This window comes from Aotus nancymaae, unplaced genomic scaffold (genome assembly GCF_030222135.1).
Source record: "Aotus nancymaae isolate 86718 unplaced genomic scaffold, 86718_ANA_hifiasm-v0.15.2.pri h1tg000051l, whole genome shotgun sequence".
In the NCBI taxonomy this organism is placed as follows: Eukaryota; Metazoa; Chordata; class Mammalia; order Primates; family Aotidae; genus Aotus; species Aotus nancymaae.
This window is the reverse complement of record NW_026988465.1, coordinates 22,204,626-22,218,261: the sequence shown is the minus strand read 5'-3', so window position 1 is coordinate 22,218,261 and position 13,636 is coordinate 22,204,626. Positions and strand designations below refer to the sequence as shown.

The 13,636-nt window shown below is 38.3% G+C and overlaps 1 protein-coding gene across 9 annotated transcripts in view; it reads left to right on the top strand.

Annotated features, from left to right (window-relative positions):
• The window catches only part of CARMIL1 (capping protein regulator and myosin 1 linker 1), a 342,171-nt gene that overhangs the window by 212,612 nt on the left and 115,923 nt on the right, over nt 1–13,636 (top strand). For all 9 annotated transcript variants that reach the window (XM_064363059.1, XM_064363058.1, XM_064363055.1 and 6 more), the window contains exons 14-17: nt 2,416–2,493; nt 2,629–2,705; nt 5,680–5,784; nt 10,729–10,798. In XM_064363059.1, the coding sequence (XP_064219129.1) occupies nt 2,416–2,493; nt 2,629–2,705; nt 5,680–5,784; nt 10,729–10,798 (330 nt within the window). The remainder of the gene's footprint in view (nt 1–2,415; nt 2,494–2,628; nt 2,706–5,679; nt 5,785–10,728; nt 10,799–13,636) is intronic.

Genomic DNA, 13,636 nt, shown 5'->3' with positions numbered 1-13,636 from the left:
CTCAATTATAATAAGATTTTTAATGTAACTGAATCAATAATGTAATATTTGGCAGATCTTTGACACAGTGGCTCAGGCATGATCTCATTTCATGTGTGGCAAATGGTCCCCTCTGGTCACCAAGATAGAATTTAGAAGAAATGTTTCTTTAACAACAGGTCTACAGTCAGCCGCCATCTTTGGAGGGCCTTAATTTGCATTCCACAGCTTTGCCACAGGGCTGGAAAACACTGTGAAATTTATTCTTGTTTCTCTTGTTTTAGTTTACCTGTAAGGCAGGGAATACAAATGAAGCCCTTTTTGTTTTTGTTTTTTTTCCTTTTCCTCTCCCTTGCACTTAAAATTATTTAAATAATACTTGATTCCTGATGTGCCAAGATTTTTTTTCAATCCATTTTTCAGTTTCAGGTGTTACCTTCACTGATGGTTCATAAATCTGTTCTCTCCCAAGATAAAACGGGGAGACCAGTGTGAAACCACCAAAATAATACTGTGGCAAAGTAGAAGAAGAGAGGGAAGGATAAAAGGAGAAGCTAAGGATTAATAAGACTTAGCTAGGAAGATTAATAGTCACCTAAGACCACAGAATAGCTCAAGATTTCTGTTTCTGGCCAGAGTGGATCCTGTTGTAGCTTGCTTCTGGAGAGTGGCACCATGAGGCTTGAGTGAGAGTGGGCTGGAAACGAGAGTGGGCAGGAAAGGCGAAAGTTCTAAGAGCCTGGCGGCAGGTGCGGGGGCTCACCTGACCCTGTGCCCTCAGGGAAAGCAGCCTAGTAGGGCCTGGCCTCTTTGGAGAAGTGTGGCCAAATAGTCTTGTCACCATTTTATGGTGATAAGAGCTCCCCCAGCTGGTGGTTGGGAGCAAAGCCACACTAAACTTAAAAGTCTCTTGAGATTTTCTGCCAGGCAAGAGAGTTAGAGGATCTTCAAGTGAGAACAGAATGACTTTTCTGAATCTGAAATTTTCATAACAAAATCTGTTCTATGGCCGGGCACAGTGACTCACACCTAGAATTCTAGCACTTTTGGAGGCTAAGGCAGGTGGATTGCTGGAGTGCTGGAGTTTGTGACCAGCCTGGACAACATGGTGAAACCCTGTCTCTAAAAAACACAAAAATTAGCTGAGCGTGGTGTCACACACCTGTAGTCTCAGATACTCAGGAGGTTGAGGCAGGAGGATGGCTTGAGCCTGAGAGGCAGAGGTTGCAGTGAGCTGAGATCACACTGATGCAGACCGTGTTTTCTGAGATCACACTGATGCAGACTGTGTTTTCCTCTTCTTCTTCTTTTTTTTTTTTTTTGAGACAGAGTTTTGCACTTGTTGGCCAGGCTGGTTTTGAACTCCTGACCTCAGGTGACCCAACCGCCTTGGCCTCCCAAAGTGTAGGGATTACAGGCGTGAGCCACCGCACCCGGCCAACCCTGTTTTTAAAAAATCAATAAATAATAAAAATAAAAGTCATTCTATGTGTATGGCTGTTTTAAAGTGTTTACAGGCTATTGTTTTGGCTCTTCTGAATTCTTTGATAAGATTCTTTTGAAGTACCATGTAGCCAAACTGCCACACATAGTAAATGTTAGCAAGGGCATACTCAGTAAAAGCTTGTTGGTTTTTGCAAGTATTCGGTGGCATCTGGTGAAGCAGAGGAGAATTTAAGCTGTTTGCCTGGTGGCAGGGCGCTTGGACTCAGTTTGTTATGGATGGACTCTGGCAGTTGCTACACATACAGGGTAATTCCAGAATAACATCTTCGTTGATGTTCAGCATCTCAGTTAAACTGGTGTGTTGATCAGTTTCATTATTTTGATCACCCTGAATGAGAGGACTGGGGAAGTTTAGGCATTGTGACCCCCTGAAACCTGAAGTTTCTTAGCTGTTAATGCGATTTTTTAAAAAAAGCACTCATATTGCTGCCAAGCCATTCTTGTTAGCTTTGAGAAGTAACTAAGGGTAGAAAAATCATTATGTTGGACAGAAAAGAGGATAGCCTGAGACCATCCTATGGTTCAAATTCAAATTTGTAGTTCTGTGAACACTTTCAAAAGTGATTAGCATTTTGATAGAGTGACTGCAGTTCAGGTGGTATTTTAATCTCAGGAGTTAAAATTAATTAGCACTGTTCTAAAATCGTATAATAAAAATTGAGCTAATCAGGAAAACTAAGTCATGTATCACAAAAAGGGGGTTTGGTTTTCAAGATTCTATTTGACCTTTTTTACTCAAACATAATTTTAACTTCTTGGGATTTTCACTGTCAGGGAAGATAATGGAATGACGAAAATTCTGGTAATCCTCTTGGGAAGAGCAGAGAATGATCTGAGAAATTCTGGCAACTTCCTTTTAAAACATTAACTTGCATTGTGTATATATGTGTGTTTCTAGAATCCTAACATTTCTCTTTTTTTTTTTTCAAGCACATGTACAATTTTTTGGCCCAGCCAAATGCCATTGCTCATCTGGATTTATCCAATACAGAATGTTCCCTGGACATGGTAAATTTTTAAAAAAAATTATTGCTCTGAGGGGTTTCAGAAGAGCTATTTAGATGGGATGTGGGGGACCTCTAATTAAATACTCCTTTGGACCTAGAAATATTTAAAAATAAGAGTGCCGTATTTCTTTTTCAGGTCTGTGGAGCTCTTCTCCGTGGATGCCTTCAATATTTAGCTGTGCTCAATCTGTCCAGAACCGTCTTCTCTCACCGGTATAGATTCATTTTTGCTCTCATTGTCATCTAGAAGTATCTTTTCTGAGAAAAAGTTGTAGTGATAAGGAAAACGGAGTTATAAAAGGTGAATACTGTACATGAATGAAGCCAGCCTTAAGCATTATTTATGAATATTAGACCTTGAATGTTCAAGTTTTTGTTTTATAATTTTAAATGTAGGTTGTTCTTATCAATAATTCCAGCTTGCCTACATCAACTCTGTGATAACGCAGTATTTCTCATGTGTGGTCAGGCACTCTGTCTTAATATGGGAAAAACCCTTTTAGAAACTTTTATAGGTATTTCACGTGGATGAACTTGGAAGTAAGTATAAACTACTATTGGAGAGCAGAGAGCATAGTTATCTCAAAGCTCATGTGTTTTCATTTGTAGAAGTAATGGAAGGCCAGGTGAATACTTCTCTAATACACTCCTGACTGTAATTGTTTGCAGAATAAGGCAGTAGGTTCGAAGCAGCAAGGATTCACAAATAGTAGCAACTTAGAATGAAAAGAGACTATAGTGGAATTATCAGAGGAATTATGAAAAGTCCATGGATTATATGGGTACAGAATCTGGGACCATCTAAAGAATTAATACAGCTCAACACTTAGCATTTATAATTATGACCATACATTATAAATAATATTTTAGTTATACATTTTTTAATAACATGCAGTATTGCTTAATATTCGAAATATTTTTATTTTAATTGGTTTTTAAAGGCCTTATATATTTAAAAGGATAACCCTCACTTATTTGGAAAATTTGGTTTTGTGGCATGCTTTATTCCATAATTGTGCCTTACCAGTCAATTACTTTGTATCTCAAATTTTTTTTATTACTTCAATAGAGATTAAATCTTTACAGTAGCAGAAATATGCCACAAATACCTCCATAGATTAAGATTAGGGAGTGTGAAGCCTGAAAATATAGCGATGGGAAAAGTTGAATTTTCCATGATAACTTTATTTTGGGGAACATTTGAGAATATTAATTGAAACCTAGTCAACTCAAATATTTGAAGGCAGCTTATAAAGCCATGTTTTGGTGGAGCAGTAATTGACTGGGGAACTGGGTTACAAGATGAAAGCACAGACTATAAAGGTTTTTGTATAATCAGCACTTTTGAGTTCACAATACTGTGAATTCTGTGATAACTGGTCTTCAGTAGAGCTGTTAAGCTTATAGAACAGAATTGCGCTAACAGATTGTCTTATCTTCCACATGAAAGGTTGTGATTAAACTGTTTAATACCTAGTATCTTACCTAGGTATAGTTGTAGAAAGCCCTTAGTAATTTTGTTGAAATTACTGCATTTACATTGAGGTGTGGATTGTCAGCCAGGCTATTCATTCTTTTATTCATAGATAATTTCATAAGTGTCCATCGGGGTAAGTTAGATTGTTCCACAGTAACAGTGACCCCTTTTCCCCAATGTCCATGGATTTCAGCAACAGTGGTTTTCTGACATGTCTGTTGTGTGCTGGCATATAACCTTCACTCCGGGAGGCAGAGCAGCCTCTATCTAGAACATTCTCTGTCATATAGCAGAGAAAAAGAGATCATGGCAGTGCATATACTGGCTCCCAAGGCTTCTCTCTGGAAGGCATACACATCATTTCTGCTCATGTCGCCCTGGCTAAAAAGAGTCACATGGCCAAGCCTGCTGTTCATGTAGTGAGGAAGCATCATCCTCCTTTAAAAAGGGGCAGTGAATACTTGGAAACATTGGAAGAGTCAACACTAAGACAGAATAGCAGGAGGAGAAATATATTTAGAGTAAGTTAACAGTATTTTCTCAGCAAAAAGTGAACAGGAATGTACAAGCTTAATTTGTTCCACTACAGGGAAACAGAGTTGTTTGAGATGTCTTATATCACAAAGTCTACCAGAATTCTCTTTCCTCTTATTTTTCATCTTCTCAGATAGAAATTTTGGTTATTTAGACTTTTCTTCTCAAAGAGCCTTCAATTATCCTGTTGTAAAACATTTTTTAAAATCTGCCAAATATTGACAGATTTTCCCAGATCTCTGTACATTAAATATTATTGAGTATTATGTGGTTGAACTAAACCACTAGGATGCCCTCTGCTCCGAGATTCCATGAGTCCCTCCACAGAATATGAATAACTATCATTAAGTGACTGTTTACTTCGCATCAGCCTAAGTGCTTTACATATGCTGACTTATTCGATCGTTTCATCATTTCTATTAGGTAGAGCAGAATACGCAAAGTGTTCAGATTCCATCTCGGACTCTTGAATCCTATTTTTCTTAAACCCTTATCGTGTAGTGTTGATGCTACCTTATTATTGAGCCATATGATTTGATCCACATACTTTCCTCTGTAATAGCAAGGGGACGTGTTCGGAGGTTATAGCCATTTCATTTTGTAGTTTTGTCTTTAACTGTTCTAATACTTGGCCTGAAATAATTAGGTTTGTTGTATGGACGTAGTAGCTGAACAGGCTATTTGTAATGCAGGCGTCATGCCATTTGGACTTTCTGTGCTGTTTTAGCTCAGCATCACATCACAGTCTTGTTGCATGTGAAACCTGCTACATCTAAAAACATCGCCAAATGCAGGTATTCATCTCTAGCATTTTGTGCCACCCAGTGGGAAAGCTTTTAAATTGGTGAGAAATACACATCTTCTCTGACTTCCTATTTTTAAAAATTCTAAACATGGAGTTTCCTGAAGATCAAGAGGTAAAACACAGTGAATTCATTGGCTGTGAAGAATAGCAATGAATTGTTTTATGGACTAAATATTTCTTCACCTCCCTTAAGTGGTTCCTTTAATGATATTGGATTTATGACTTTAGGTTTTGGACATTTTTTCATTTCTATTTAGTTTTAAATTAATACTGAAAATATGACTGATTTATAGATTTCACAGTGTCTGAGTAATCAATGAAGATGTTTGATGAAGGTGTAACCACTTGTATGACTCTTGTGTTTTTTTTAGAAAAGGAAAAGAAGTACCTCCATCTTTCAAGCAATTTTTTAGTAGTTCTCTGGCTTTGATGCACATCAACCTTTCCGGCACAAAACTGTCTCCTGAGCCCTTAAAGTGAGTGGTTAATTCACTTTCTCCAGAGCATTTAAAGTTCAACTTGTTTTCACAGATGTGCTTGAGGGAAGGGAGAAAGATATATAATCCAAAGACAAAAAACACAGATGAGAATGCCTTTTTACTCTGGGGCAGAAAAATAAATTAAAATTGTAAAAAATACATTGTGCACTATTGATATTATTGCATCTTCTGAGAAAAAACATCTTTTGGTTTGTGACCTTGGCAGGAGTTACTGATCTACAGAGGTTGTACTCCCAGGTACTTACTATGGCTTTTATTTTAATCTCTGTTCATTGAATTTCAGGCATATTTGTGTGAGAGTGTGTGTGTGTGTGTGTGTGTGTGTGTGTTTTAATCAGCATTTACTCTGAATCTTTCTACTAATAGTAATAAACTCTAAACACATTGTATGTATGCAACCAAATGAATTTTCAGCTGCTTTGGTTTCTGAATTACTGAGGTTAGTATGGGCTACTTGGCACTTTTATTTGACAGCCTGCTTATGGGTTAATATCCCTAGTGTAGGTGTAGTGGTGAAGTTAAACTTGTTAGCTAAATGGAATTTTAGAATAATTTATTATCCTTAAGATTTCTGTTCACTATTGCCAGAAAGAGTCAAAAGTTTAGTGTACAAGTTCAGTGAATTTGACTGTAGGGTCAAATTCTCTGAGTCTAAAGAAGGCATTTTCTGGCTGGGCACAGTGGCTCGTGTTTGTAATCCCAGCACTTTGGGAGGCTGAGGCGGGTGGATCACCTGAGGTCAGGAGTTTAAGACTAGCCTGGCCACCATAGTGAAACTCTCTCTGTACTAAAAATACAAAAATTAGCCGGCAGTGGCGGTGGGCGCCTGTAATCACAGCTACTCAGGAGGCTGAGGCAGGAGAATCGCTTGAACCCGGGAAGTGGAAGCTGCAGCGAGCTGAGATTTGGTCACTACACTCCAGACTGGGCAAAAGAGTGGGAGTCTGTCTCAAAAAAAAAAAGAAGGTATTTTCTATTTTCAAGCAGTTATGATTACAAAAGTTGTCAGATATGCTCAAATGTATACATGGATTTCTCCCTTCCCCAGCTGACTGTAAATCAGCATTTAATTTTTTCCCTTGTAATGTGTATAAAGTGTTAAAGTTAATGTCTGTATTCATCTTACTAGAAAATTAAGGTTCATTTAATTTATAAATTACCTTTTTCTTTTTTATTTCTGTTTTGAGAGGTATGAAGTTCTTGATTTCATATAGTACCAAAATGACCCAGACAATGGATGCCTTTAAAAAAGTAGATCCAGTCAAGTGCTTATAAAAAGTCTGATGTTATGTTACAGAAGGCTTAAAAAATGTTGAGTTAACATATTAGGGAATCTCTAAATCTTAACAGCCACAAGTAATAAACATCTCATGATTTGGCTCTTTGTATGGATATTAAGAAGGCTATCAGAATAGTGTTCTGGTTTTATTATAATGGCCCTCATTTACTTATTCATTTAAGTAATATTTACCGAGCATCTACAGTGTGCTAGATACTGTGATGCCACAGTAGTAAGCAAAACCAGAGAGGGTCCTCATTCTGGTGATGTATCAGCAGGAAATTAGCACATTCAAAATAGTTTTCTATTTTTAATTCTTTCAGTATTGTTGAATTTTGCATAGTATAGAATAGCATTTCCTTGGTTAATGTAACTGATTTTATGGAACATTTCACATTGCAACAAGGCTGGACTTACTGTGCTTTGTTGTACGTACATACTGTACATGTTGTGCTTCAAAGATACTTTGTTAAATCTTGGACCTGATGTTGTTGATGTGAATGCTTGATAGCATTAAATCAGTAGTCTCTTCAGCTCTGTGTTTTAATCAGTAAAAATTTTAATACAGGGAGAAAGGCTTCATGGCTGAAGATTGTGTAAATAAAATTCTGTGTATACATTTAATGTGATACAATTAATTATTTGATAAGACAACACAAAACTGAAGTTCTCAGGTTTACGTGTGAGAGGGTGAGGATGAAAAGGAATTTGCACAGTACTACCCTAAACTAGAAACTGCACTGGGTGCTTACATATGGCCTGTCCCCTTTAATGTTGATGACAGTGATGAGAAGTTGGTATCATTACTCTCATTTTACAGTTGAGGATATTGAGGCTTAGAGAAGCTAAGTAATTTGCTTTAAATCACTGTTGGAGGTTGGGTTTCCTGGGACGCCTACTTTGAGATGGAGATTAGCAAGTAGGATATTTATAAGGACATTCTCTTGGGATTACCACTTGTAGAGAGGGATGGGGGCTAAGCAGGATCAGACAGAAGGGAGAAGCTGCTTTGGGAAGCTCTTCCAGTGACGAGGAAGAACCCAGAGTGGGTTCTGGGCAGTGCCTTGCAGTGTCCACTGCTCCCAGCCAGCTGTCATGGGCTCAGCAGTGTTTCCTACCTCATTCTGCCTTCAACTGCACCGAGAGGGGCAGAAACCCTTGTTTCTTGAAGGATTAGTAGCTATAAGAGAATAAACTAAAGCAATACAATTTCTTTAGAGAGAATGCTTTAAATTTGGACTTAACAATATTTTTTCCCATAAGTTTTCCTTCTATTTGAGATTCTTTTACAAGCAAATTGGGGAAGTAGAGTGTTTTGCGGGTGGGGTTGGGGGAAGCAAGGCAAAGAATACGACTGCTTACCTCATTATCGCAATTTTCCTTTGAGGCCTTTTTTGGTCCATGTTAATGTATTTCAAGGGCATTTAGAGAACATGGTGATGCTGTTCTTTGGTGTTTTCTAAAATTGCCAGAATAGCCTGGTTCACGTGTGTCCCAGGGATGCTCCTTGCTCCAGCATCACTCAGAGTGCAGCAGGAGTTCCTCCTTACTGCTCATTCTTGGTCTTTTGTTTTCCCTCCCCCAAGCCTTTCTTCTTGGACATCCCCTTTCTCCCTGCCATGTGGGACCCCTTCTCCATGACCCCATCCTTCTGGCTGAGTATTTTTCATAAACCTGTCGAATGTGCTACCCTGAAATGATAACTAGTGCCACTGATCTAGAGCTGTAAGAATTAAATACAAATTGTTCTCTTAAGCAATTTTGCAGTAGTGATGGAGGATCTAGAAGATGATTGTTAAGGCAGTCTTGCCATCACTAGGTTAAAATAAACAACATATTTTGCTATGAATGTTTCCCCAGTGCCCACTATGCTTTATTGTGTTTGTTTGTTTTATTTTACTAGAGGCAGTCTCTGTGTGTTATTCATTTTTACTAGTCTCATAAGTTGTTGCCTCCTAATCATTGGCCTTCTATAGTTAAATGTCTTAAAGCATATCATTTGTTTTCTTGGCCTTAATTCACACATGAGAAAAGTAGGGAGTCTTTTCCTTCAATCTCTAAGCATCATAAAAATGCAGTGTTGAAATACGTGTCTAAGTCCTAGAAACTTAGCATAATAAAAGGGACCTCTTTGGTAATATCCTAACTCTCATTTTACTGATGAGAACTTGAGACACACACGAAAAGTGATGTGCTTAAGGTCATTCAACCATTAGTCGCTGGGCTGGGATGTGAGGACTGGCCTTTTGGTTTTCAGTCCCCAGAGCTCTCAGTGACTCAGTACTGCCCTCGTGAAAGAAAGGGGACATACGTAATTTTTAGGAAAAGAGAAGCAATTTAATAAGTAATTCAACAAGTACATAGATGAGATATACCCAGCCTTTCTCACAGGACAGTGTTTTAGAATAAGGTGAACTAGTGAACAATTTAAAAAGTGAAAAGGAAGGCATTCACCTTCATCCTCCTGACGGGGTCAGGGAGTGAGGGGAGGGAGGTCTTCATAGCTGGAGGCAGCCAAGCCCCTCTGTGTTCCAGTCCACTGCTGGAGTTCTCTCTTAGTAGATAAAGCCAGAGAATCACTAGCAGAGAAGATTTCAGGGACTTGGGCATAACATAATTCCCTACCTTCCCACCTCACTCTTACCCTAGAATATTTTTGAGTATGCTAAGTGGAGGTCGTTTCCCTGGGAACGTGGAAACCAGGTAGTCACCCCCAGTTACTGAATGCCTGGGTCTCACTTTTCTAGCACTTAACCCTGGGAGCCTTGTGTTAGAGTCATTGCCACACGTATCTGCTTTCCTTGCTTGAGAGCAGGAACCATCTTATGCTCGTCTCTGTGTTTTTCACAAAGTCTGATTTAGGGTCTTCTGTCCACTTAGTGTAGTTTAGTGGTTGTGTGTGCATGTGTAAATTTTCTGTTTCAAGCTTGCTTCATGGTGTTGGATTTTATAGGACTGACTTGTAAAAGTGGATCCAAGTGATTAGTCTAATCTCCTCAGTTTGCAGATGAGAAAATTCCTTTTCAGAGTGGTGATATGACTTGTCCCAGCTCAGCAGGTAGTTGGCAGCATCCTGGACCCAAGACATGTGCCTTGTTTTATACCCTTGGCCACCTGCTACTGTAGGTCGTTTAATAAACTCATTTAGATATAATTTCACATACTTTCACATCCTGGAATGCTTCGGAGTCTGACTTCCTCACTTACATATTCCTTAGGGAAAACTAGCTTTACTTTGCAACTCTAATAACAATTGCTTAATAATATTCTAAACATTATTAAAGCTGTTCTCAAGCAGATGCAGGTGGGAGTTTATCTGTGATGAGCACAATTTAATTTCAGTATGCAATTAGGTGTGCTGTTGGTTTATTTGCATAGGAATGACAATCCTGCCAGGTTTTACATTTATGATGGGCTCAAGCTGCCTGTCAGGCAGAAGAATGCTGCAGAGTCAGTTTTTTACCATTGTTGTGAGGCAGAAATGCAGTTGGCATTTTAAAAAAGTAAGAGGGTGCTTGGTGCTTGATCTGTGATTCAGAACAGGCATTCTTCCTTGTCTAGGCTTTATTCAGTGTGCTTACACTTTTTCTGTTGGGCGATGTGTGGAATGTGTATCTAATGTGTATGTTTCCTCCCCTTAGGGCGCTGTTATTGGGCCTGGCTTGTAATCATAACTTGAAGGGGGTTTCTCTGGATCTCAGCAACTGTGAGGTAAGAACACCCTTAGATTATATACTGGAATAGGTAATAGCCTCAACCGCCTTGTCTTTTTTGTGGACAAAGTGTGATAGTCTGATTCCACGAGTGTGAATGAAGCAGAAAAATACATTATACAAGAAACGAGAAAGCTTTTTCAAGTATGTTTTTAATGATTTTGGTTTTGTTGTTGTTCTATTCTTGGTGCTGGATGGCTGAGTATTTTACAATGAAGCCTTGAGATAGAAAACCATAGACTCGCTTTGCCTTCATGAAAAGGAAACGTACAGCATTTGTTGCAGGGGACAAATGTGTACAACCTAACTTGGATTTTGTAGAGCATGAAAGAGAATGGATGTCGTATCTTTAATTTTACTTTTTAATATCTTGATTTAAAACAAGAAAATCAATATACCTCCAGAAAGTATAGCAGTTTCAAACACTTCCTTTCAAAGAGCTCGTAGAGAAGAATTGAGACCAAAGTGTCCATATTTTACAGGGCATCTAAACTTTTACTATCTTGAAGCCTTTAGTTTGTGTGACTAGTAATAAAATACCGGCGTACAAACTATGTGGCCTGTTCAGAGCCCGACTTAAAACGTCAAGCTTTATCTCTTCTTCTCAGGAAGGGAGGTGGAAGTGTCCTCATTCCTGTTCCCCAGCCTCACTCACTGTTTTCTCTTCCCCAGCACTCCTACCGGGTCTGTCTTCCTCCCCAAGACCTCCCTCTCTTAGATGAATTAGCTCACCTGCAATCTCCTGCATACGTGCAGCAGCCTCCTCGGCTATGCTGTCCTGGTTAATATCACTAAATCTCAGTTTCAGTGCCTGCAAAATGGAGATAATAGTACCTCTCCCAATGGGTTGTTATGAAGTTTAAAGGAGCTCCTTTTGAAAAGTGCTTCTTAGGGTATCTGGGAGCCAGAAAACTTGTTTGCTCTTGCTGTTTTCCTGTCTGTCTGCCAGTGTCTTCCCTGACTGCTTTAGCGCTTTGTGATCTTGTTCTTTTCTAATTGTCTAGCACTTAATGATAATAGCATGCACTAGGACACTAAAGTGCCAGTAATACCTTGCACAGTTATTAAATTAACTCCTGTATGCTTGGATGTAACTTCCTGGAGGGCAGTATTTATGTCATACTTTATTTTGTATTTCCCTTATCTCCTAGCAAAGTGCCGGGCACCAAGCCAATACTAAATATTGAATGAGATTAATACTTTGCCTCTGTGAAAGTTCTAGATATGGACAAGTCTGAAGTTGTACCATATAAATTGTTAGTGTAGTGTTTTTCACTAGTTCCAAGCTGGAGTGAACACCAATTATATGATTTACTAGTCTTGTTGTTTTGAAAAAAGCAAAGCAAAAAAAAAAAAAAAAAAAAGACACATTTCAAAAAAAAAACCAAACCCAAACAATAGAATCCTAAAAAACTAACTTTGCATTGTGGAATTTTCTTTTTTATTCTTTTGTTCTTTTCTTTTTTTTTTTTTGAGACGGAGTCTTACTCTGTTGCCCAGGCTGGAGTACAGTCGTGCAATCTTGGCTCACTGCAACCTCTGCCTCCCGGGTTCAAGCGATTCTCCTGCCTCAGTCTCTCCCCAGTAGCTGGGACTACAGGCATGTGCCACCACACCCAGCTGCATTGTGGAATTTTCATATGCAAATTAATGATTTTTCATTTATAAAAACAGACTATAAAGTAGAAACCAAATCTAGTAATATGAATTAATTATTTGTTTACCAGCACTTTACTGAGGGGCATGCCAGTGATAATTTTATTTTTAATTGAGGGAGGAGCGAGAGATGAAGGTGTGGAATAGGTTATTATGTTAAAAAAAAAAGTGTCAACTTGACTGCTCTGTCAGTCAAGCTACTAAATTAGCAGTAACTTCTAATATGGTTTTACCATCCTGATTAAATCATGACTGCCAGCAGTCTAGCATCTTTTATTCAGTTCTGTGATGAAGCTGAATGGGCATACGTGATCATCTGGTTCCTTAATTATAGGTAAACTGAGGTCTAAAGAAGTGGAAATAATCTAACTCGCCAGTGGCAGATCCACAATGAAAATCCTCTGTCCTGATTCTCTGTTGCTAATAGTAATATTGATTAGACAACTAAGTATGGCTGGGCATTTTCTTCTCAAATAAATTGATAGGGGCCATGTGTCCAAAGACTGCTATAAACCTTGTTCCTTAAACTAGCCTTTGTGATCTATTGGGAATGACTTTCAGATAGTTATAGTAGATGAACCATATAAAACTGATATTTTGCCTGTCAAAAATTATAGACAGTTGGCAGTTTCATAAAGTTCAAACTAATTACTAGTAGACTTTATCTTTTATAATCTTCTTTTTAATGAAGGCAGGAATTCAGGTCAAATGCTTAATCGATGCATCATCATTGATGATAGGATTGAACAATATTACGACAATTTCGACTTCATTTTGGACTTTCACTTATGCATTATATGATAAATTAATGCTGCCAACATGGAGAAGTCTTAAAAATATTGTAGTACCATTTTCCCCCACCGCCTTATAACTTGAATCACAGTACTGGTGACCACATTTATAAAGTCACATGTTATGTTGCTGCTCATGAAAGTTGGTAACATACAAAATTATTTTTCTAAACTATGTTATAGTGTTTTATCATATTTTGTTCCTTAGGCCTAGATGTCCACATTTAAGTAGATTTCAGTTTGCTTCTCTTCATGATATGCTAAATCTCCCCCCAAAAGTGTTTGGGTTTCAAATATAATTCATGCTAGAATGCTTGACACTTTGAGTGTGAACTGTTTGAGTCTTTAATCATCTGTATTTGATATTGCACAGTTTATGTAATCCCCTC